The 26,650-nt window shown below is 44.8% G+C and overlaps 1 protein-coding gene across 8 annotated transcripts in view; it reads right to left on the reverse strand.

Annotated features, from left to right (window-relative positions):
* The window catches only part of PHACTR1 (phosphatase and actin regulator 1), a 521,513-nt gene that overhangs the window by 24,587 nt on the left and 470,276 nt on the right, over positions 1–26,650 (reverse strand). For all 8 annotated transcript variants that reach the window (XM_024565400.3, XM_024565398.3, XM_045199434.2 and 5 more), the window contains 2 exons: positions 22,834–23,078; positions 20,833–20,989 (listed from right to left, as the gene is read on the reverse strand). In XM_024565400.3, coding sequence (XP_024421168.1) covers positions 20,833–20,989; positions 22,834–23,078 — 402 coding nt within the window. The remainder of the gene's footprint in view (positions 1–20,832; positions 20,990–22,833; positions 23,079–26,650) is intronic.

The following is a 26,650-nucleotide window of genomic DNA, read 5'->3' on the forward strand; positions in this document are numbered from 1 at the left end:
AGTTGTTACAACAGAAATTAAGATAGTTAATGAAGTTAACCAAAGAATACGCTCATTTCAGTAAGGGTATCTCTACATGAAGAATCAATAAAAAATGCTAAAACAATGTCATATCAAAGATAAGGAATATGGGAATTAAGAAAATGTACACTTTTCTACAAATTTAAAGTGACCAAGGCAATTTGATCACTTTCAGTTTGATCTGCATTAGTCCATCCATCTATCCGTCTGCCTGTGCATACATCCATGCTTCCCTCTGTCCATCTGTCTCTCTGTGCATAGGGTATCTGTCCATGTGTCTGTCAGTCCACCCATCACCTATCTATTATATACCAGACATTGGTCTGGGCCTTTCAGAGAGCTAAGTATGAGAACTAACAATATTAGCAAGAATGACTGCTAATATACGATATATTATCATATGTCATACGATACCTGATATAATAAATTTCCGTCATCAAATACATAGTGTTTTATCTTCTGCCATTAGACTCTCCCCAAAACATGAAAACTAAAATTCAGCCTCTGATTTCTTCTTCTTTTTTAAAATAAATCTTTCAATAGGTAGCTGTACAGAGTGTCTATTTTAAAAGTTAACATTCTTCCTAGGAACACAATGTATTTTTTAATAACTTTCCATTAGTTTTCAACAAGTTTAATACGATCTGGTAAGAGGTCAAGGCAAAAGACAGACCGAGGCAGAACCAGTGCCTCAGTACTGCCCCAGCTACTACCACACTTCATAGTGTAGTGGGAACAACAACCATTTCCAGTTGTAACTTCACATTATCCTCGGTCCTCCTCCTATAGCGTTTTGTCTGTTTTCCTGATCTCTGCCAGTTCTGTGGCTTCTGAGTGCTTGTTTTCTACCTGTAGCACATTAGCCCATGCTACCTTTAAAAATACCACTGGCTGGGCTACAGTTTGACCGATTGAATCAGATTACACTAGGGCAGAGCTCGGTCACTCATACATATTTTTAACAGCTTCCTGGATAATTTGATCATGCATTCAGGATCGTGAAGTGCTCCTTTAAATCAGTACTTCCATGTGGTCCCCCGGCCAGTGGCATCGCATCATCTGGGAACTCGTTAACCATGCAAATTCTTGGACTCCAGACCTATGTAATCAGCAGCTCTGGGAGCAGAGCAGTCCGTGTCGTTTAAACCCAGGAGATGACCACCTAGGGATTTCCAGGAGATTCGCATGTACATTAAAGTGTAAGAACCAGGGCTTCAGAGGGCATTATAGAAAGGTGGAGGAGGCTGTTTCTCCTGCTGGGTGGGGCCGTGGTAGAGGCGAGTAGGTAAGTTACTGAGCGTAGGAAGATCTGGAGATATTTTGTATATCCTGAAAGGGGTTTAGTCACTAGTAACCTTACTGAACTTAGGGAGATCACTGAGCACTTAGGAAAGAAGTGAAGTGGGCAAGGTGTTGGCCTTCCGTACAAGGGGAAGAACTGAGCTTTCTTTTCTGTCTTACAGAATAAAAAGATTGGGAAGAAGTTGGGATACATCATTTAGACAAATGAGTATAACGTTGATTTAGTATTTATTTCATTTCAATTCAATATGATTCAAGATATATTTGTTGAACATTATCCAGATAAGGTGCCAGGTAGGTGGAAATTAAAAAGATGAATATGATATACGTAATAAAACTTTGTGAAGTTAGAGAAGTGTTAGCCTACTGGCCTTGGGGAGCTAAGAGTTAGGTTTTTCTTGATTCAGAACTTATCTCCTTTCTTAACCACTGAGTCTGAGAATCTCTCACATATCTTTAACTTCTTCCTGTCAAGAGAGATAAGCAGTCTATTGTTGTCTTGGTTCTAATGGAAGACCTCACACTGAAAAACAGAGATTCCTATCATGTGAACTCCGCCTGTGACAGAGGCTGTCTGGAGCTCTGTGTTGAGAAGGGTTCGGAGCTTGCCCACATCTTTGTAATTGGTCCTGTTGTAAATAAACCCTCCCCGCTTGCCATGCTGACTGAAGCCTCTGTTTGCTGTTGAAAGCCTGACGGGTGGGAAGGTCACAGTAGGGAAAGTCTCCCTTTTTGATAAAGCCATTTGGATCTGAGATACTGAGCAAAACCAGAGGAGGAGACACTTGCTTTAATAGTCACTTAAACATGTCAACTCTGGTGATTAACAGAATGACAGATGACATTCTGATTAGATTATCCTTATACTTTTTCTCTTTAGAGGTAGAGGATCAAACTGGGTACAAAGCGCCAACCAAGAATAAGTCAAGGAAAATATTCAGATGATTTACAATATTCGGAGTCACACAAACATATAATCTCCAATCTTGGCAAATTATCCCAATTATTTCTGGGAGTCACCACTTGATTTTTAACATGTTACCAAAACATATCCCACTGGGATCAGGTGGCATTGGCCATTTTTTCCCAAGTATGGATTAGTCCCTTCAGTGAGGTCTCCTCCCTTCACTGCTGGAAAAGCCACAGGATGACACCTGGTCACCTTACTGCTGTCCAGCGTGAGGGCACAGGTGTCCAGGTCAATGGAGCTGACCTCCCACAAGAAAACGGCCCTGTGGTGGACTCGGGACAGGCTCGGCAAACATGCCCGCAACTGTCTGAATCTCAGTGAAAGGCCTGATTTGGGCTCATGCCGGAACTTCTGGTGTACACGGGCATCCAGATACTCTTTTCTTAACTTGAGCCTTATGTAGGTATCTCTGTACTTACTGTCCTTACTTTTTAAAAGAAGATTGCTTCTGATGAACACACATCTCTGGGGCAAGGACAAAGTGATTCAAAAAAGAGAGGAAGCTCTAGGGGACACTGCTGAGTGGCTGCCAATGATAGTATCATGGTTAGGTTGATGTGCACAGCTCAGGCAACATAAAATGTAACAGAGCATATGTTTAATTCATTCATCCACTCATTTATTCGCACAATGTGATGGTTCCAGATTTCTCCAAAGCCTCTGCTTGGTTGGGCCTCTGTAAACAACATCTACAGCCCTTGATTACTTTCCAAAGTGAGGCAAGGGATGAAAAGTAGGAAACAGGTCCCAGGACAGCTCCTCTCCTGTCCATTCTGACTGTGACACAGGCACTCCCCCAGGAGCAGCAGAGTATGTGCAGGTCATGGTTTTTTACATTCATCCCCAGAGGGCCAAGCCTCACCTGGGCCATCAGCACTTCCTAGGGAGAGGTCAGAGGGTGGAGGCTGAGGCAGAGGCAGAGGCAGAGGCAGAGGCAGGGAGACAGCTGGCAGGAACCCCCAGCCTCCCTTCCCCTCCCAGTCAAAGGGGCTGCGGTGGTTTTCCCCCAGCTGCTTCCCAGGGCCTCTTCCGAGCTCCTACTCCTGGAAAATAACAACTCATGTTCAAGTGAGATCCCATGCTGTTTAGAAACCTGGAAACGTAAAAACACCAAAGTCTCAGATGCCGAATGGAGGCGTTTTGGTCAAATTCTTTTTGCAAAGTTTTCTATAGTTTTCCTTTATTAAAAGTCTCATGTTCCTTACTGTCTCTAGATCTATCACTCTACAATTTTTAAAAAATGTTTTTTATTTCTTTTCAGAGAGAGAGAGGGAGGGAGAGAGAAGAGAGGGAGAGAAACGTCAGTTGGTTGCCTCTTGCACACCTCCAACGGAGGACCTGGGCCGCAATCCAGGCACGTGCTCCGACAGGGAATTGGACCTGCGACCTTCCAGTTTACAGGCTGGCGCTTAATGCACTGAGCCACACCAGCTGGGGCCATCACTCTACAGTTTAGTAAAGCTTCATTTTTAAACCAACAGCCCTAGAGCCCAAAGGAGTGGTATAGTGTAGTTATTCTCATTAAACTCAAAGTGCTTTCCCATGTCTGATGGTCTTTCAGAAATACATTTTTCTATACATGTGACGTAACAAAGAGAAAAGACTCCCCCACTCATACTCCCCCCCCTCCCAGCAGCATGATGGATTTTAGGAATGTTTCACCAGTCTGGATTTGCATTTTTGCATTCTTTGAAAACCTTTTTGTTAATTCTAAAAAGATCAGGAAACATGGAGTTCTAAAAATGGAATGGGTTTATTTGTCCTGGAAAGGATCTGTTTACGTGGGAAAGAGGAACAAGAATGGAAATGGAGAGTGACATGGGAGCTTCAAATTGACTTCGTGTTGATTCTATAGGAAACAAATAATAAATGACTTCTCACTAATTTCTTGGCCTTACCCAATGCATTGGGAGATCCCTTGTGAGAAGACACTGTCCTCTCTCAAATATGTTCCCAAAAAGGACTGTAAATTTATGGCACAAATCTCCCTTGGGATTGTTAGCTCCCAGCCTGGTGAATATTAGTCCAAATTCTTTCCCTCCCTTACAGTTTTTAAAGAAAATTTCCTCACATTCTGGTCACAAGAGATCCATAGCACACTCATACAACACACACCCCTCACTGTCCTGCAAGTGCAATGTGACACGAGTGGCCAGAGGGGAATCAGAGACCACAGCCACAAGGGCCAGTGCTGACACACCCCACAGCAGGAGCGCAGGGAAAGCTTGGGCAGAATCCATTAGCAGCCCCGGGCTGAGACTGTAAGTTCCCTCACAGGAAGCACCCGCCAAACCAACTCCTGAGCTGTAAATGCAACACCCGCCTCCGTCTCCAGGGACACGGCTGAGTGTACAATGCCCCTCAGGATCGGGAGCCATCTCCTCCTTCCAGGCGTGCCTTCCGGTGGCCAGCATCTGACCCGCATGTCTTTCACCAGAGGTCGCTGTGAGGCTGAGCGTGTCTGAAAGCAGAATCCTGTGCGAAGCAGACAGGAACCCTTGGCTGCTTGGAGCCCTGCGAGGTGCCCTCTCAGCCAGGCCCGCCATCGAAAGGGCTGGAGGTGGTCAACCCAGCAAAGCGCAGAGCCACTGCTCAGTGCTCGCTCCTTTCTCTGGTCAGAAGGCAGACATCTGCTGCTAAAATGATCTCTCCTGGCCCGTGGAGTCCGTCCCTTCGCAGAGGCCACAGCTGAGCTGTGCTGCTCTCAATGCTACTGCTTGTCCCTGACATACCTCTTTAATTCCTCCGGGGATAAATCGAATTTAAACGACTGGACTGCATCCCTAGTATAATTTGTAAAGCAATATGGTGCTTCTGATTTGGACTAATAAGTGCAAGTAACTGAAAGCATTGGATAATTAGAGAAATTAGCACAAAGCAAAACCTGCTTATGTTAAGAAAGATTTAATTTATCCCTCTAATGGAGATATTTTAAGCTTATGCACTTGCTCAATGAATCTGCTGTCAATACTGTGAGAGCAAGGCCACCTTCTCTAGATGTCCTCAGTCTAGATCCTCAAATATGTCATCTCTTTCTTCTCCAAAGGGTCACACTGTAAATACTTTAGGTTTGGGACACCATAAGGTCTCAGTCAAAACTACTCCACTCTGCCACTGTTATGTGATAGTAATCACAGACAACATGTGAGTGAATAAGCGTGTTATGTTCCAATGAAGCTTTATTTACAAAGATAGGCAGTGGGCCAGATTTGGCCCCCAGGCTGTAGTTGGCTGGCTCATGAGCATCGCCCTAGAGTGTCGCCAATGCCTGAAAACTCTGTTCTTGAAGCATCAACTATTGGGGTAGGACCATGAGAACTGTCACAGCTGACCCACTGTGAATTATTTTGGTTCCTCAGTGTGCAATGAAAGGGGTGACTCTTTAGTCACGTGCTGTGTAGTTCTTAACCCGATAAACAATACGTAATGTGCAGGTCCTACAACATATTAGATCAAAAATATGAGCACGGGCCAAGGGTCACAAAGAACAATGATGGTGACTGACAACACAAACGCAAGTCTTTAATCACTGTACAGTCTGACGTGTGGGCTGCGGGCGGCAATAAGGGAAAGGAGGCCTAACATCTTTATCCTCTTCCTCATCGTCGTGATGAATAAAACATCTGGAAGACGACATGTCTCTCAGGCATAGTTGGCACACTATTTTGATAACTGCTGAGTTTCTTTCTTTCTTTTTTTAATATATCAACTCTCCCTATGCTGAGTTCTCACCCTTTCCTCTGGCTTTGAACTTCTGTCTCTTGCTTATGCTTTGGCCACAGGAGGAGTAGATTTTTGGTGGCTCCACAGTCAGATGAGAGCTGCAGGGTTTGGCTGCCGCTTTGAGTTCCTTCACTTATGGCAGCTAGAAGCATGCTCCTCTTAATAGGATTTATTGCCTCCTCTATTAATTGGCTGAACAATGATTTACATCCCCTCCCAGGGGCGATGCCTTGGGCTCCGTCATCAACTCGACAGGAGCATGACTGTGACAGACATGAGGGAGGTCAGGATTTCTCCCTTAAATCAAGTTGGCTTGTTAAATAGGCAGTTTGAAAACTTTTATAGAAATGTTTGATGTTTAAGAAAATGTTCCATATATTTTTACATACCACAGCATTCTATTATTAGCAAACCAGTATCATGTAACACATGATATACATTTATGACAAATTTAAATTAATCTCTTAGGTAGTCTAACCCTGACACTGGATATGGGCTTTAAAAAGAAAACAAAACCTTATTTTATTTTTGCCTGGACAAAGTGATATGAATTTGCAGTTCCTCATGGGAAACACGCAAGCATATCCTGCTTGCACTGTTCTGTTGGCCATGAGGTGAGAAGTCAGATTTCACAGGTTATGGCCCCAAAGGGCTCGCTGGTTAAGGACTGTGAAGAGAGAGGGCAATGTCACAGGTGCTCGGAGCATGTGCCACCCATTCAACTTCCACAGTACAAAGGCAGAGCCAAGTCACTTAGCAAGGGTATGCTAAGGGCTTTCCTTGTATGGGACAGGCACCAGGCTTCTTGGGGTGGAATGCGCAGGTGGCAGGTCCATTGGTTCAATCAAATTTGGGGAGGGCAGCTCCTGCATGGTATCATTCTAATATGCAGGAAGTTATAATTACCTGTCTTAGCATCTTTTAAGGGAGAACTTGTTAAGTTACAATGTGAAGATGAGCAAAGCAAGAAAAATCATGAAAGTCGAAAGGAGAGTTTGATTTATTGTAGGTCAAGCTGTTCAACACCCCGAGTACCTGTCAGCACCCACTATGTATTTATCTGTCTGCCTATTTTTTTCCCAAAGGAACTAACAAGGCTGCCCACTTTGAAGAACTATTGTTTTAATGATTCAATGGGCACAGAACATAAAATTTTCATGATCGCACTTCCTAAAATAGAAGTGTATTCACTTATATTTCAAAGGAATTGCTTTGAGAATCAGAGGGAAAAGCAATTTTCCAAGGTTTGTATCTTGGATGATTTCTCCTGTTTATATCCTGTCTAAAAATGACTACTTAGTTAGCATATATGCAATTTTTGTGGCCTTTATAAAAATCTTTGCATTCTAACCAAGACAAGTGAAAGGAACATAATGGAGATAAATAAAATGAATTACTCTTATTAGCATTTTGCATGAGATTTGAGGTAGTTTGGCAGTAAACAAAGATGAAAACAACTGCACTGGAAATTTCTCACTTGTGCTATTTAAATATTCGGGACAGTGTGCGAGTGCTGTACCGGAGCTGTGGAGGGATCGCAGTCAACCCGAAGCCAGCTTTGGTGGGCGAGGGAAAGAGAGCGCTGCACGCCACGGAAATTACCATTGAAATATGAACAAAGAAATCTTCTTAATTACAAATGATTGGAGCTTCATTTATCTAAATCTGAATAACAGAATCACTAGAACAGTGCAACTTCAAACGAAGGCTCCAGCTAAAGAATCTGCCACAGTATCTGTCAGTTTTAACAATTATTAATGAAATGTTCTCAGTTGTGGTGAACTATTAACTGTTAAGATGGGGAGCCGTCTCTTGCTCAGGCATTTCACTGAAATGTTCTCTTCGCTAAGTGGGCTGGAGTGGGAACTGCTGCCCATGGAAGGCCCCACCAATGGGAGAATTCAAGGCTCCCTTTTTCAGGGGCCTTTGGATTACTAAGAATGTTTTTTAAATGTTTAATTCAAAACGTCTGCTCTAAGTCATTGTTTTCCTTTCAGACATGAATTGAGAAAAGAAAGTAAGACATATGTCTTGTTGTGCTTCCCAACGAATAACTGGCCTGTTCTGCCAGGAGAAGTGAATGCATTTCTCCCTCCCTTGAGGAATACTAATGTTTAGCACTGGAGTGGTGAAGGGGACCCATTTTCAAATCCTAGTGTAGCCTCGTGACCTTAGCTAGCAGCTTAACCCCTTTTGGCCTCGGTGTCCTTATCTAAAAAATTAAATGTGTTAGAGGCAATGATGGTGAGTGTCCGTTGACTCTAAAGTGCTTTAATTAAATGACCTGAAGAGTTCCAGGAGATGCAATTATGAAGTGGGTGAAGTGACTCACAAGCAGTCTCCTTGAGATGTAGGCACCAAGTCCATAGAGGGGGAGAAAAATCTCTGAATAAACCAGTTTAAAAGCGTTAGGCCAGATTTTGAAGTGGTATTCTGTGCAACAAAATTACCTGTCAACCAGCGTTTGAAATATACTTGGATCTTTCATAGGATGGTTTAACCCACAGTTTATTCATTGCTTCCTGGCAAGTTCACAAATGGCTTTGAGAAATTCTTTCATGGCTAAAGCGTGATGGAAATGACGTATCCTTATGACTGTGTGACTTTCTGAGAGGATCAAAAGATTGTAGGAAAGAAAAAGAAAAGAATATATTGCAAGAAAAGTGGTCTGACAGCTCAAGCTGCACTTGTTCACATCAATGTATAGGCTTAAGAGAGAATGAACTCTGCATCAAATGTTTATAATATTCAGTTCAAATTATCCATGTATTTGCAACTATTTTAAGGGAAAAAGTAGCAATAGTCTATAATAAATTCAAACCAATAAAAGACTGTGCTCCAAAAGAACCTACACTTTCCCCAAAGAACTTGCCATTAGCACCCCAGACCTAACAGAAGAATGGCAGTCTAGCCAGCTACCTTCTAGAGCAGGGGTGTCGAACTCATTGTCACCGGGGGCCACATCAGCCTCGCGGCTGCCTTCAAAGGGCCGAATTTTAGGACTGCATAAATGTAACTGCTCCTTAACTAGGGGCAAGGAGCTTGGCGCTGCTGCTGGGTAGAAACAAGGTGCCAGGCCAGATAAAACAAGGAGGAGGGCTGGATTCAGCCCGTGGGCCTTGTGTTTGCCACCTCTGTTCTAGAGGAAACCCAGGACAGGGTTGGGCACACAATAGATTATTAATTTGTACATTCCAATAAAATCTGTTTGTAGAAGTTGGAGTTTCATGATCTTCCTCAGTAACTGTTTCCCTGGCAAGTTAACCTTAAACTCATGGAAAACAAACTCATTCAGCTCAAGGCCCACCATTCCTTTGGGGATTTCCTAGTCGCACGTCAGTTAAATTTTTCTTTAAAGAAAAGCAATGTTTATTTTAGGTCTCATTTTTCTCTAATTGGGATTAATTTCCACGAGTTGCTTTCCTAAACTGGCCCCCAGGAGCACTTCACTCACCGATGCAGGTGACGGCACGCAGTGCAGTGGCCCCAGCACAGACCCCTGGTGGTCCTGCGCTTCCCCCAGACTAACCCCGGGCACCTGCATCCCAACTGCCAACGGGCTGCCTCTGTCCTCCAGCCAACTGTGAAAAGTCTTTTATTTTTTAAACTGAAATATTTATTTCTTTTTGGCAAATGAAAATTATATTTAAGGCATAAAATATATTTTGACATATGTATGCATTGTGAAATGATTAGTGCAACCAAACTAATTAACATGTCCGTCACCTTGCGTAGTTACCATTGTGTGTGTGTCTGTGTGTGGTGAGAACACCTGAGATCCACTCTCGGCAAATTTCAAGTATGTGATACATTATCGACCACAGCCACCGTGCGGTACATAAAGTCTCCAGGACTCACTCATCCTATAACCATAAGTTTGCACCTTTGGGTCAGTATCTCATCTTGCTCTTCACTCCCCAGCCCCTGGTGATCAACATTCTACTTTGTTACTATGAGTTTGACTTTTTATTAAAGGTTCTACATGTAAGTGAGATCCTGTGATGTTTGTCTTTCTGTGTCTGGCTTATCTCACGCAGCATAATGTCCTCCAGGCTCATCCACGCGGTTGAAAATGGCAGGATTTCCTTCTGTTTTAATGCTGAATAATATTCCATTGTATGTACATGCCACAGTTTCTGAAAAGTCTTTTAATCTAGTCTTTCTTAGGTGTGCTGGTCCCTTTTATCTGGAGCCGTGACTGGAACAACCACCCAATGAAGGAGACCCACGGCAAACGTGGCCAGTGGAGCCGTGGCTGAGGCACACGGTGCTCATCCAATATCCCGGGGGCTCCTCTGCCTTCTCCAGCCTCACCTGCCGTCAGGTCACAAGCCTAGTTCTGGTTCACGGATTGTGAGCAGGAGTGATGTGTGTGCCTCTTCCACCACCCCTCCCCTTGCTATGGAGATGTTGGAGCCACATGTTCTAGAAGTTTCTGATGGCTACATGCTGGATCAAGACCATCAGACCCACATTAGGCTTTACTCCAGTGAAAAATAAACCTTGACTGCCTTACGCTACGGGAATTTAGGATTTTCCTCTCCAGGCAGCTAACATTATTTATTCTGGCTAATCAGAGCCTAGCATAATACAGCATCCAAATTCACAATGAGAAGGAACTAGTGTTATCTATCACAATTGGGAGAGTTATTTGTGCTCTCGATGACCTTGGGCGGGAGGTCCATCTTACAGATGTGGAAACTAAGGCTTGACAGGAAGGAACCCAGCTAGCAAATGGTGGGTGGAACTTTCAATCTAGGGTCCAGCTTCACAGTCTTTAAGTGGTTTTTTTATTAGACCTCTGCTCTCTCAAACTTTAGTGTGCAGCAGAATCACGCTTATTAAAAATGCAGATTTCTGGTCCCCACCCTCAGAAGTTCTGGTTCAGAGTCTACGTGGGGCCTGAAAAGCGCATTTTTAACAAATTCCCAGGTGACACTGATGTCACTGCCCCAGGGGCCACATTGTGGGGGCCACTGCACTGCCTTGCTTCGCACAGTGCGCCAGGCACGAGTGCCTTGAGACCCAACCTCAGTGTCAAGTGCTACAGATCTGCCTTCTTACTGCGAACAGTGTTACAGAAATGTGATAAAAAGGCCACTTAAGTTCAAGATGGAAGAAAATTTCCTATTCCCTCTTCCTTCCATGGCTTCTCTCTCCCTTGGGCACATTTGCCCACACAAGCCTGAGCCACTGATCTAGAACTCGCCATCCCACACGGTCCCTATCCAACCGTCAGCACCTGGGAGAGAAATTCTGTTCAACGGACAGCTAAACAAACAACACAATTTTATCAGCACGTTTGCCTGCAATAGGAAAGTCTTAGATTTTGAAGATGTGTTTCTCTTTGCCACTTAGCTCTAAGATCATTAGCTTAGTTACAGAATGGGATTCCCAATAGCAGCCACCTAGCAGGGCTATGGTGAAGATTGCCAGGTGAGGTGCTGACGGGAGGGCACTGTTGCCAACAGCAAAGGGCCCTAAAGCCTTAGATAATGTTATGTCGGAGACCGTGACATTATCTAAGTGGCCATCTCTAAACACAGGGTGGTTTTTCTTTTGCTTAGCCAAATATTCTAAGAAACAGGGCCTTTCTTTCTGCCATATGCTAAGATTAACAACAAACAGGAATAATCATTGCGGATTACTTCGATAATGAACAGGAGAAAAATCATAGGAAAACTAAAGTGCTTCCTTTATCTAACTATTTTAGGTCAAGAGGAACCTCTTAAAATGTGGCCAGAGTAGCCTGGAGGATTCACCTATTCGCTTAGGCTGTGAATACACCCCCTGCACCCCAGTTTTGAAAATCTGCTGGAATAATCAAACACTTACAAAAACTATGAAAGAGAAAACAAAATAAGACTCCCTATCTCCCCACGATGGCACTTTTTTTTTTAAACCTTTGCAAGTTTGAAACACTGAGATCGATTCTGTTCCTGCTGAGTGAGAAGCAGCTCCTTTGTCCTCCACGCTTACTTTATCACTGAAAAATGCACAGGCAAGCTGGGCAGCTGCAGGCGCCGAGGCAGAGCTCTGGAAGTGCCTGACAAGATGTGGCTTTGTTCCTTGACACCCAGTGTGGGGTTTGCAGACTGTGACTCCTGCATGTCAGTGCTCAGAAACGCTTCTTAGTAGCACGGTGTCAAGAGCTCAGTCTTTACTGCAATTCCTAACAGCTGGAGGCTGGGGTGAGAGGGCACGAGGCTGCAACCGTCCCTGCAAGGCTCTGAGACATGTCCCATGGCGGAGGGTCCTGTGATGGGCATGGCTTGTGCCTCAGCGCCCTCTCCTCATGTGGGTTTGAAGTTTTATTCCACTTCCTCTGGATAGCCTCACTCAAACCCTCCTGGGACGACACTCTCATCTTTCACTTAAAAAACCAAACAGTCAATGTGTGACTGCTCTGCACTTTCTGTCGGACAGGGAGCGCTGCGGTCTTGACTCAGCTCGGCGCCTTCCAGAAGACGTCAGCATTTCTAAGGGGCTTTTAAAAAGGGTTTTCTACTTTGTGCAGCGAGGTAATGGGAGATGTCAAATTATCTGAAAGCAGCTCAGCTACCTGAAGAGCTGACCCGTGTGTTATGTGAACGCTGCAAGACTCAGTAACTACATTCAAGTCGTATTTTGCTTGTTCCGTCCCTCGATCTCAGCTTGGGCACTAGTATCTAATTCTAGTTTTGTTAATGGGAGGTCTCAGAATCCACAGAAAAGACCACCGATCCGAGCCATTCCCATCCAGGCTTTGTGGATGGAGGGTGAGTGGATCCAGGAGCCCTCCTTTCGTTTCTCCCAGGCCCCGTCTGAGCTGTGAGCAGCTCCATGATGATGATGAGGGTGATGAGGGTGATGAGGGTGCAAGGGCCAGGTCTACTCCAAAGCTTCACTCAGGTCTATTTTCTTCCTTCTTTCTTTCGAGTGGTTTAGTGATGCATACCCAGGGTGCGCTAAGTCAGTCAAAGCTGAATTGAATTCATAATGCCTTTGATTGTTATTCCTATTTTCAGAAAGTGCTTTTGTAGCAGAAGAAATTACCCAGCCTGGGGAGATGCCAGCTCTCACCTAGCATTAATCCTTAGATTTTCGGGGGAGACGCCATTTGCCACCTTGGAGTGAGACTCCGGTGTGCCCAACTCAGCACCAATTTTCCCAAACCGTAAACAGTACTCCAGCTACAGTTAGAAGTCAGGATTACTGTATTTTATTGCCTGTGCTATGAGCATAAAACTGGAGTTCAGTCTTCTCCCTTGAATACTGTTATTATGATTTAAAGCAGCACAAAATCCTCTGTCCATATTATTTTATACACTGCCTTTAGTGACTGTAGTGTGAAGTCATTAGGAACATAAAATACAGATTTAGAGTACCCTTTCTTTCTAGTATATTATTAATTTCTGAGTAAGAAAGAATACTGGATTAGGTTTCATGGGATGACCAAGCTATTACTTGTCCAGCTTCGTTCTCACTCACCAGCCTCCTGCCACCAGAAAGACTGCAGGTCCTCCAGTGATGCCAACGATAGGCAGTGAGGAGGAGAGAAGAGGGAAAATTTGGTACCTCCCAGAGGAGGGTCCTACATCTGATCTATCATACGGTGTTTAATGCTGGCTTTCGTGCCTTAAGTATTGATTCAAACTATCAACAATCACAAGTGCTTTAATCCTAAATCCCTCTGATTCCCAGACTCCGTGGGCGGTAAGGAAAAGAAAGCAGTTACATCTGTTTCAACCAGCTTCATGCAACCTAATGCATCCTCCAGTAGAGCCATTCGTAAACATTCTGAAAACCATCTGACTAAATTCCTGGAACAGAGCGAGCTGGGTCTCAACTTCTTTCTAGGAATACGGTGTGCCGCCTTAGTGATCGGTCCATGTAAACACGCTCACGTTAGTTCAGACCCCACGGGTGCTAATTCCAAACTGCGACAGAGGCACATCTGTACATCTTCGCATTTACGTTTACCACACACACACGAGTTCTGTCTCATCAGCCATCGAAATGTGTGCTGCGCTCACACTGAACTTATACTGCAGGCGCGAAACCCAAGAGCTTCCAGACCAGAGGTTGAAACCAGGGGCCCAGGCTCAGATGCGGTCCTTGGGTTGAATGGGGTCCACAAATACACTCTGCCTGTTCTGTACAATGTTTGCAATTTCTGGAATTTTCATTAAAAATCCAGATTTTCCTTCAGAAAATCCGACAACTGGTCATCCATTTCTACAAAACAACAGGGCGCTGAAGCTGATTAGGGGCAGCCCCTACAGAAAGGGATGGAATTTTCCTCTCGCCCAGTTCTTGGCACTCCCTGTTAACAGTCTGTCTATTTCACTCACGTTCTACAGCTATTTGGTCTTGGAATACATTTTAGGCTGTAGCCCCCTTTCTAGGTAGACCGACTCTATGCTTCCCGAAGTGTTATGAATTGAATTGTCTCCCCAAATTTATATGTGAAAGTCCTGATCCCCAGAACCTCAGAATGTGACCTTATTTGGAGCCAGGATCTTTACAGAAGTAATCAAGTTAAAACAAGGTCATTAGGGTGGACCCTAATCTGACAAGATTGGTGTCCCTACATGAAGGGGAACATTGGATGCAGAGGCACACATGGAGGGAGAAGTGAAGAGGAGGGCAGAGATCAGGGTGACGCGCCTACAAGCCAAGAAATACCTCAGATTGCCTGCAAACCACCAGAAGCAGTCAAGAAGTCGGGGATAGATTCTCCTTCACAGCCTCAGAAGGAACCAACCCTGCCAATAGCCTCATTTCAGACTTCCAGCCTCCAGAACTGTGAGACAATAATTTTTTTATTGTAAGCCACTCAGCCTGTGGTACTTTATTATGGCTGCTCTGGAAAACTAACACTCCAAGTAGCTCACATTGAGAATCTTCCTTTGATCATTGAGAAGTATCCTGAGAGAGTGGCTTCAATCACTGGCTACGTCTCATCTAGAAAAAGGACAAGGAGAAACATTCTTTCCAAAACCAAACAGCCAGGCTTCCAAGATCTTCCTCACAGAGATGTTTCTATTGATAAGTGTGGACTTATGCCTTCTCCAGCTCAGGCAGGTGCCGAAAAACTTCTGATCAACCATGACTGCAAAAAGACGATAACAGTTCACCCATGAGTGGGTGGGTGATATTTTAGAGGTGAAGAAATATTTTAGGGGAACAAATGTGTCAGGGATGCAGAAAATGCCTGAATCCTCATTCACTCCTGAGCTTAATTTAGATTACATACTCCTACAAATACACTTCAAGACACCTTCTGTTTTACTTTTCTTCTCAGGCTTTTTCTGCCTCTGTCTGATCCAGACATTACAGAGGGCACTGGAGGGGACTGAGGGAGAAGGCTGGGCTGGCTGGGTCCGATGAGCTAGCTGTCCCCCAACAGGAGGCCTACATGCACTGGCTGTTGAGTGAGGTCGTGTTTCAGGTCATGGTTCAGAGTCTTAGTTCCTTTCTTTTAAAGTAAGTAATCCTGGTGACTTACAGAATGATTCACTTTCTGAGATGTTCCAGAAACAAAAGCATTATTTATTTTTTCTCTTGCTTTTTATTCTTGACACTATTACAGATGTCCTCATTTCCGACCCCCACTTCGCCCCCCTCCACCCATCCCCTAGCCCCCTTCCCTCTGGCCATCACCACACTGTGTCCATGAGTCAGGCATACATGCTCTTTGGCTAATCCCTTCACCTTCTTCTATCCAGTAGCCCCCTCCTCTCCTCTGCAGCTGTCAGGTAGTTATGCATCACACTTCCCTTTAGTACCTGAAAACCCCATTTGCAGAGGTCCCGAGCGCCATCCTCTGGGGGATTTCTCTTCTTCAACCAATCGACGTCCCAAGCTGCAAAGTGGAGAAGGGCCAGAAGGGGCTGCTCTGGCTGACCAAGACAGGTCACCCTGTGAGGTCACCCTAACTAGGAACATTGAGAAGCATGGCTCCATGTCTAATTTTTTAAATAAATTTTTAAAAAGATTTTATTTATTTATTTTACAGAGAGGGAAAGGGAAGAAGAGAGGGAGAGAAACGTCAATGTGTGGTTGCCTCTCCCATGCCCCCTAGTGGAGACCCAGGCATGTGTCCTGTTTGAGAATCAAACCAGCAACCCTTTGGTTCGCAGGCCGGCACTCAATCCACTGAGCCGCACCAGTCAGGGCTAATTTTTTAAATGATAATTTTTAAGGTGATGGTAAACTGTATTTCAATTAAATAAATGGAGTCATGTGGATTAAGTATGGCTCTGGGGGAATAACAGTTTTGGTAAATAAAGGGAAGCAGAAGAGGATCTGACGGTTCAAACGGCAGTTAGGCTGGCCAGTTACCAGGGCTCAGGGCGAAGGGCCCTGAGACGACACATACAGAGAAGCAGCATGGTTTTGCATTTGGCGGAAGACTCTGCTAGGGAGAGGGATTGTCCTGAGATCTCTGCATTTCCCCTGACTAGAGAGGTTGCTGGCGATGAAAAGACCTGCTCACACGGCCCTGAGCGGGATCCCCAGACCTGTGGACTCTGAGCTTTTTGAGGATTCCATCAATAAAAATCTAAGCATGCCCCCCTATACACCTCATATCCTTACCTAGAAGTTATATACACGTACTACTGCACTAGTATACCATGCACCCTATAATATGGGGAGAGTCAACTTAAAAAGAATGATATAAAATAAACAGAAGTTCTACTATTTTCATGCCCCACATACCCGAGTAGATGGCCTTGTTTGTCTCTTGGTTCTCTGCACCCACCTGAGTCCATACAGTGGCCCCCACTTATCTGTGGGGGATATGTTTCAAGACCCCTAGTGGGTGCCTAAAACCATGGGTGGTACTGAAACTTATATGTGCTGTGTTTCTTCCCTATGCATACACACCTATGATAAAATTTAATTTATGAATGAGGCCCAGTAAAAGATTAACAACAATAATTAATAATGAAATGGAACAATTATAATAATATATTGTAATAGAAGTTATGTGAAGGTGGTGTCTTTCCCAAAATATCTTGTGCTGTACTCACTGTTTCACCTAAAGAAAGTACTTTATGGCTTCTCTTTGGCATATCTCAATTACTAAGTAAAATAAGAGCTCCTCGAACACAAGCACCATGATACCTACATAGTAGATCTGATGACCAAGACAGCTACTAACTGACTAATGGGTGGGGAGTGCACACAGCATAGAATGCACCAGCCAGAGGGATGATTCATGTCCTGGGCGGGAGAGAGCGGGGCAGCGTGAGACTTTAACACACTGTTAGAATGGCGTGCAATTTAAAACGTATACATTGTTTATATCTGGCATATGCCATTTAGTATTTTCAGACTGTGGTTGACTGCAGATAACAGCAACCACAGGAAGCAAAACTGCGGATGGGGGAGGAACTACTGTATACAGAGGAGAAGAGTCATACGCATCCAGCTGATCACATACATGTCTCAAGGGTGGCCCACACTTCTCAAATGGTGGTTGGCTGAAAGAGTTGTGATCAAAACATCCAGATGACTTGGTGACTGAGATTTAGGTGGGTCTGCCCAGTAGCATCAGTGAGAAAACTTTTTCGGAAGAACAATATTTTTGTGTTCTTACATAGAAACTCTTCCTTAGAGCTTGACATCCTTTTACTCGACATTTTTGCTCTCCACTTCCAATGTGAGATTATTCTTGGAGTGGTGAAATTTTTAAACATTATTAAAATTGTTAGGCTAAAATTACGTTTTATATCTTTCTTACTCCATGAGGACTACAGATGTGACCACATATTTTTCAAAGAACTTAAGATTTCCAGCACGTGTTCGCTACTTCAAGTGGCCAAAGAATGCCCCAGCCTTGTAGCTTCAGAAATGCAAACCTTACAACAGATTCCTACATCCTTTTAGTTACTTTGCGCCATAATGAGGCTCAGTTTTTGCACAGAGAGAACAGATGATTTCATCTAATCCCCTCGGTTTAGGTCATGATGGCCCAGGGACAACAAATGACTACTTGGGAAACAGAAGAACCAGAGCTAGAGCCAGGTCCTGTCCGCAGGTAAGTTCTCTCTCCGCTGCTGTTGCCTGTGGTTCTCAGATTTCCCTTTCGTCTGCTGCGGCTTCAGGATACATGTGTAAGCCCCTTGGGTGTGAATCGGTGGCTGCACTCTCTCAAAGGAGACCTTAAGGTGCAGAAGTGGCCTATTCACCTGACTTTCTGAACTCTGTACAACCTTGTCAGCCTGCAAAACAGTCCCATAGGCCCAGTTCTTATAATCTGGCTAGAGATGCCAGGGTCTCGATACAAGGAAATAAACTTCCTAGAAGAGAGAGTGCACAGAGATGAGTGGACTCAGAGCAAGGGTGTAGGCAGCATGACGCCTTGAACATGCCCAACACTCTCCTCTGTAGTTCTGCCTTTTGCTCCCTAGTCAGTGTGTCTTCTCCTTCTAAGGCCCAGGGGGACTGGGTTGGGAATGGATGCGTATAATGATAATACGTTAGTGGAGTTTGTGAATTCTAAGCAGCACTGAAGTGCTGTTAGAAGAGGAAGGGTTGGTTGGGAAAGGGTTGGTTTATAAGGATAAGGCTTCAGAGGCAGAACACTTTTTGCAGTGCATGGATGCTCTAGGTCTCTTCCCACCTCTGAGCTTTGTCACCACCACTGCTGGAGAGTCATGGTTGGGGTGTGTGAATATGGATTCACACTGGAGAAGCTGGCAGCTGCCTCTCTTTTTGGGAGTATGTTCTGGCACAACAACGGCCTTTCTGTCAGTTGCCTCCAGGTGGAATGGCTCTACAGTGGACAAGCTGAATGGCTAGCCACATACATATGCACCAGCCACGCGTACCTACTTTCTATATCTCCCACCTTTCTCTCTCTGCACAGAAGATGGCAACTTGGGCAGCCAGAGGCGCTGGCATCTCACATCTGTAGAAAAGCCTTCCATTCACACATATACTTGGGGCTTGGCTTGTGCTATAGCAAAGCTGGGGAAATGAGAAGTGAAGGCAGAGAAATGCAACAAAGGATGCCCACACTCAGATGGTGGAACTGAACTTTGTCTGAGAAGAGGGGCTGGGATCGAGGATCTGCTCCTTCTCTCTTTCCTCGATTCCCCCTAGCCCCCTAAAACAGCCCTATTTATATTAAGTATAAAACTGAACAGCTTCAGGAATCATCCCAGAACTATATCTACCCACCCAAGCCACCCCCAGAGTTTAGACCTGGCTATCTGCAGCCCAGGAGAGGAGACCTGGGGAGCCCAGGGTCATTGTCTGCAAGTATCCTCAAGCATGCGTGTTAGAGGCATGAGGCTTTGAGTAGGTGCAGAAATAAAGAGAACAAGACCCATAGGTGGGAGCTGCATGGACAGAGAGTTCGGTTCAATAGAAAGAAGAATCAGGCTCTCCCTCGATGTGGCAGGCGCTCCAGAGTGCTGTGAGTAGCTATCACTGAGGCACTCATTAAGAGAGATCTGGACGACCAAAGTGTGGATGTGTACCACACTCGCTGACAGACGGGGAAGGGGGCAGCGGGAGTATGTGGTTAGATATTTTCATTCCGTGATTCTAACAACCGTGCAATGCAAGGAGAAATCATCCAAAATGTGTTAATTATCTTACACAGTAAGATTAAAACAACATCTTCCAGGAGGAAACCAAGTCAATTATGAGAAATAAGCTGTCCTTAAGAAACAAAATAGATCAGGTGGGAGGGTGGGATCCCAGCACCCCATTGCCTGGCATCTGCACCCCATAACCTCTGTAGGTACCAGGGTCCTCCTGGTACTTGTGAAGATGACAATGAAAGCTACCGGGGTGGAGTGGGGGAGCTGTTGGGAGAAGAAAATGAAATAATAACAGGTAACTAAATGTTTGCTATGGGCTAGGGACTGTTTTAACAGCTTTACTTGTATTATTTAATTCTTACAACTGCACATTTTACAAGTACAGAAACATGAGCAAAGAGAATAAGAGAGTTACTCAAGGCTATTCAGCTAGGAGGAGGGAGAGCAGGATGAAACCTGGGAGATGTCTACACATTGCACCCAAACACTTAGCACAGCACCTGGGACAAAGTGGGGGCTCATGTGATGACTGCTCTTATAGAGAGGTGGAGCATTATGGTAGCCAAGGGGGGGCCCTCTGGAGCCATTCTGTGTGACCTTATAAACTGAAGTTCTCTATGCCTGGTGTTCTCATCTGTAAAGAGTGCACAAAACAGCCATTTCTTTGGAAGCCTCAAAGATTAAGTGATTTAATGTAGGTGAAATGTTTAGAAAAATGCTGGGCAGATAACAAGTGCTCCGCTAATGTAAGGTAGTATCGTACAAACATGCTCTAGATTACAAACACACACAGGTATGTAGTAGAGTAATATAGCATACCAGATGCCTATATCTATGTCCATGATATCCGCACAAAAAGGGCAGTCACTCAGAAGAGTCACAGTTTAGTGAGGAGGTATCATTAACAGCCACTGATGTCTTCTGATTGTACAGTGTAGAAGAAAGTGCATTTATTTGACTGCTTGGTGCTTAACCAAACCATAACTCCTATGCACAGAGGCCCTTAATTCTACCGGATGGTGGTGATCTTTTACAGGTGGCTCTTGTCCCACAAACCTGCCTCTCAGCTTCTCCCTGAACCTCGAATCAAATGAAATTTCCCAGATTTGAATGGGTGAAGGGGAGGGTACTATAGAAGCAACCCTGGAGAAGAAATGGAATGTTTTCCATTGACTTTTTCTGCAGTAAGCTCTTCAGGAGACACCCAGAACTGACCCGGGGACAGAGACTGAAGTCTACCAAATATCTGCAGATCTGGCAGTTCTGCTGTCCTACCTGGTGAGCTTGCTGCCAATCTGCTGCCTCAGCTCCAGTCTTTCTTCATCTGTCTGCCTTGGAAGGATGTTCTTTTCTTCCAGTTCTCGCTTGGAGGGCCTGTTGCTGAGTTTGATGGCTAAGGAGTCCTTCCTGCACACCTTCATGGCCAGGGAGCCTGCAGGAGGGAGAAACAAGTTAATAATGCTGACACACACGTATGTGGGCCACAAGGTGAAAGGCAGGAAGACAACGGGGTTAACACCTGAGAGTGGTTAAGGCCCCAAAGGGCACTTCCATAGAGTTCCTAGTCAACATGTTCCACACACCACACAATGTGTTGAGCATGTGAGGAGCACATGGGGAGCCTATGACTAGGTCTTTGCTCTCCAGGAACTTCCAGCATGCAGGTAACATCATAAAGGAGGGCAGGACAGACTGGAGTGGGAGAATGCAAAGCGGAGAGAAAGGACAGAGGCCTTCAGTAACTGTGGGCAGCTTCGCAGAGCAGGAGGGGCTGGAGCCTGCAGGACACATAGGATGCACACAGGCAGCAGGTGGGTGGGCATCTGCATGTGGCAGATAAGCCCGGCAATCACAGGAGACAAAAGAGACTGGTGACTGTGGAGTAAGGGGGGCTGTGAAGGGAAAGTAAGGCTGGGCAGAAAAAGTGGGGTCTGTTTGGGGTGGCAGTGGGAGTGAGTCCATTAAAACAGGCCATATTCGGGGACTGTTTTTTCTTTTCAACATAAGAGGTTCTGAGAAGCCAGCCAGGGCAGGGCTTCCTTCTGCTCAGAATAAACCCGTGGTTCTCAACCACCGGTGATCTTGCCCCCCAAAGGGACACTTGGCAAAGTGTAGAGACATTTTTGGTTGTAAAAACTGGGGTTCAGGGGGAGGGTGCCCCAGGTATCTAGTGGGCAGAGGCCAGGGATGCTATTAAACACCCTGCAGTGCACAGGACTGCCCCATAGCGAAGACTTATCTGGCCCAAAATGTCAACCGTGCTGAGGGTGAGAAACGCTGGTATAAAACCTTCAGTTCTCTGGGCAGGAAAGAGCGCTCAGTGGCCGAGCAGCCGTGCCTCCCACTCATGGATCCTTTGGGCCTTGGGCTGCCCCTCTGTGGTCCTCTCCTCGACATTTCATTGCCCACCAGGGATCTCACCAAGCAGGAGAATGAGATTGGGAAGCAGCAAGTTTGGGAGATTCCTCTGAATTTATTTAGTACTAGAGTTCTTTCTTCCTCCCCGGTTTTGGAACATGGGCTTTGCCATGAGATGTAGCCGGTGTCAAACCCCAGCATTGCCACTTGGCAGATGTGAGGCTCTGGCAGGTCACTAACCTCTCCCTTTCCTTCCCTTCTCTGTAAAGTGGGGCAACAGTGTTGACGCCACTGGGTGTTGTAAGGTGTAGGTCACAGAATAAAAATCTTAGTACGTGGCCAGATGCAGTATATATTCAGTGAAAAGCTGCTATAATATAAATTCATTAAAAAAGTTAAGCAAATACCAGTCTCTAATCACTTAACTATGATGCATTTATTATTCGTAGCCAGAATGACAGATTTTGAACTTTGCTTCCTTAATTTCTTCTCTCTTGGCACATTTGAAGGCCTTAAATAAGAAATTTAAACCCAGGCCTTCTAAAGTTATTGGAGTCTGCTGAAAATGAATTTGCTGCATACACAATGGTGGGTATATCTGAGTATTATGTAGACTGGAACTGGGGGTTAAGGTCCCCACCCCTTTTTTGAGGGCGGGGCTGCAGCCCAAGGGAAACAATCAAAGAAAGGAAGAGCCATCTAAGAAGTAGCAAGTGGTAGCATGATATAATTTGTAGATGTATAGGGATATTTAGAGGACACCTACGCTTTGTTTTACTGATGACGAAACTGAAGCCCTAAGAGGTTAGTTGAGCAGGGCCAGATGACAGCAGACCCCGAATTAGAACCAGAGTGCAGGGCAGCCCAGAGTGCTTTCTATAAGCCCCCCAGCCCAGCTGAAGAGTCGGGTGCACGCACTGGTATACAATGAGCTGTCATCGTCCTCTTCATCCTCCTCCTCCTCTTCTCTCGTGTACAGGCAAGAAGAGTCTTCGTAGTCCGATTCATGAGGCACATTTTCTTTATTGTCATCACATTCAATCACAACAGTTGGCACTTGTCTTATTTCTGGAAGGCCCAGAGGTCCTGCTTTTGTGATACTGTCACCCGAGTGCAAACCAGAGCTGTGGTACGAAGTGGAACAGGGGACCCGCTGCTCAGAGCTGTTTAAAGAGAAGGAGGAAGGGAGACATTCACTCCGGCTGGAGTCACATAAATGCATCAGAACCTTTTTAAAACTCAGTTGTCCAGCCCTAAGAGACAAAGGGTCTCCAGGGCAACTGAAGTCTCACTACTCATTGTAGAGCTAAACACCTGAAGGAAAGCAGAATTGTCTGGTAGGGGCATAGTCTAGGGAGGAGGAATTCTAACCCCTGTGGAGGGACGGTGGTGGTGCTAGCACAGCAATGGGAATGTGCTTAAGACACTGAACTGCACACTTCAAAATAGTTAGAATCGTAATTTATTTGTCCTGTGTATTTACAATTAAAAAATAAAAACACAAAACTGAAAAAATTTCATTCCACAGGTTTTTCTGGTTAAGATCCATACCTCCAAGTGCCAGAGGAAAGTTCCTTTGCCACCCACACGTCTCACAGGAGGAGTAGAAGGATTACTTTGATGGAGAAGCTAGGGATCCAGAAAGACACAGTGCAGGAGGCGCCAGCTTTCAAAGCCATGCAGTGTGATCCGTAGGGACTGGGTGAGGGGCAGACTGTTTTCATGCATGGTGATCAGGGAGAGAGAAGACCTGGGGCCACAGGGCTGGCCACCTATTCAGGAACATCAGGGTGGACATGGTCAAGGATGACTTACAGAGGGTTCTCTCCCCGGGAGGGTGTCAGACGCTCAGCAGCCACAGGTAATGATAGTCTGGTTTTTTTTTGTAGGTCAATTTTCCAAGAAACAATGATGATGATATTCTTGGTTTTCCCTTTTAAATTGAGCCAACTTCGATAAAATGTATTTTTTAATTAAAAATGATTTGCTTCATAAATAGGAGCCAATATATGTTCATTGTAGGAAAATTAGGAAATGTATAACATCAAAACTAAAGAAAATAAAGTAGTTATTTTCTTAATAGAGTCTACCTTGGGCTCCCAGGGAAATTCAGAATCCTTTTTAGGACAGGCTCTGAATGGAGCTCAGCAAGAATCATGGGCCAGAAACACATAGTTAAAGTTTCTAATTCATTTTCAGGTTAACTGGGAGGAGAATTTGTATCTTTCATTTAGGGCAAAGGTGTCAAACTTATTTTCACCAGGGGCCACATCAGCCTTGCGATTGCCTTCAAAGGGCCGAAATAATTTTGGACTATATAAATGTAACTACTCCTTAACAGTTAAGAAGTTGAAATTACATTCGGCCCTTTGAAGGCAACCGCAGGACTGATGTGGCCCCTGGTGAAAATGAGTTTGACACCCCTGATTTAGGGAATTTCTCAACACAGAAAACTCAATGCATTTTCCTCCCCAAAGCATCTGACATTCATAAAATAATGAAGTGTGAAGTTATATTTACTATATATTAATAAATTTACCTTAAAATATTTTATACAAAAGAAAAGTCTTAGCCATGACATATAAATGCATGATAGTCTCCTTGGAAACTTTCAATTATGCGTTGAATTATTGCTATGTCTAATTTCAATTCAATTAACTTTCTCCCTTCCATTGTTTCCAAAGGGCTATTTTGCTCTTTGCATTTTTCACATAACTCCTCAGTGACACAAATGGAAAATCTAGTTAACACATTTTGAGCTCTGATGTTCAAGGCAATGAATTCAATCAGCTAAAAAATATCCCCTTCAACCACTAAGATTAAATCACATATTTACAAAAATGCAGCATCTTCCTAGACACTAGCAGCTAAAAGGATCCATTTCCCACCTAGTTTAATACAAGTGGCAACGACAGGAAGGTGGAGTAGAAATAGAGGGTCTCTGGGTGACAGAGGTAATAACCGACTGCAAGGGGACTAACTGGGGGGGTTAGTGCCCCACCTCACAAGGCGACCCTTCCTTCAGGCAACAGCACGCACTCTGTTCCTATGCTGCTTGGGATTCTACAGTGGGTGTTAAGGGAAGTAGAGACAGAAGAGGCAAAAATCCAATTCTGTGGCTCCTGTTTGCCCCACCCCGCCTTCCTCTCTGTAATCCATAGATAAGCTAACAAGGGTTCCTACAAAGGCACAGAGCTGGGACTATTAGATGGCAAGGGATGAAAAGCAGCTGATAGACATCCATGTTTGGAGGGCAAAAAAAAAATTGAAAGCCAGAAGGTATTAGTTCCTTAAGGCAGATGGCTCCAAACTGTCTCGAGAGGAAAGAGAAAGGAGAAATATTAAGCGGAGATAAACTCGGCCTTACAGGCGGCCTGTGATAAACAGGAGACTACTCTTCCCTCAAAGACACATGCGAAGTGTGAGACTTCAAATAGAATGGGATTATAAGGCAGCTCCCTGCCCCTCCTTGCTTAGGCAGGTACTAGGTGTCATGCTACCTACGTGCCTTGTAAAATAGGGACCAGTCATGGCCATTGGTGACTGCCTGTTGGGGGCTCCGTAGAAAGAGCTGGAGGCCGGTAAGGGCATCTTCCTGAAGTGTGACTCCAGCGTGCGACAGAATGTCTAATATCCCATAAGGATGGAAAAGGTGTTTTCCTGGAGGCTAGGTGAATCTACCAAGAGGGTTTTAAAATGTTCTATTAACAAATATCCCTTGACTGCCAAAACTCTGAGAAGAAGGAAGAAAAACACGCGGATGATCCATCTTTCTGGTGAGTCTGGAGAAGCACAGGAGGGCAAGACAAGTAAGAGTGAAGAAGGAGGCCAGGAAGCTTATTATGTGACCTCAGTCTGAGGAGGTAGGATACAAATTCAAGTCCAAATTTTGTCATTTACTATTGGTCAAATTATTATTATTTTATTATTATTTAATGTCTCTGAGCCTCAGCTTCCTCAACTGCAACACTGGGTGAGCCGCACCTTTTTGTAGGGCAGGTGTCCCACTGGCCATGCCCTCAAGTGAGACCCTCACTTCTTACCTGTACAAACGGCCTTCCAAGTGGTTTCCAAACACTCCCCACTTCAGTCTACTTTCCACACTGTTGTCGGAGCCACTTTCTAAAACTCAGATCTAGCCTCACCCACTAGCACTCTGCCGGCCCGCCCCGTCTACAACGCCAGTGCTTCAAGAGTGACCCGAGTGGAAAATTCAGTTACTGCATCATGAGTTGTACTATTCAGGGCAAAGAACTAACTCAACTTAAGTGTGGCACCTTATTCCATCTGGCCTCCCCCCTGGTGGCTGTGGGCAGGAAGGGGAACGCCCAGCTGAGTGGCAGTCTCAGGAATGCTGGTTTTATAATACAGAGTTGTCACTTAGAATGTGGATGTGCTCCACATGAAAGGTCTCACTGCTGAAGAAAAGTGAAAACCTAGAAGAGGTCATTTAAACCCAGCATGACATGCAATGCCTTGCACAATTTGATCCATAAATTATATGGGGACAGAACCCAGCCTTCGTCCCCATATAATTCACCCCTGGTCACACACAACAATGCATTGCACACACTTGGCCTGGGGCTTGCTCCCATCCCACCCTCACCTTAATTTCTGCTTACCTTTTAATAATTGTCTCAGGCAACACAGTGCCTATGTTCTTGGGAGATTCCTCAGTAGTAATATGTAATTGCGAACATCTGTTGGCTTATTAGCTTCCCTTCCCCAGCCAAGC

The sequence above is a fragment of the Desmodus rotundus genome, chromosome 3 (genome assembly GCF_022682495.2).
Source record: "Desmodus rotundus isolate HL8 chromosome 3, HLdesRot8A.1, whole genome shotgun sequence".
Classification (NCBI taxonomy): domain Eukaryota; kingdom Metazoa; phylum Chordata; class Mammalia; order Chiroptera; family Phyllostomidae; genus Desmodus; species Desmodus rotundus.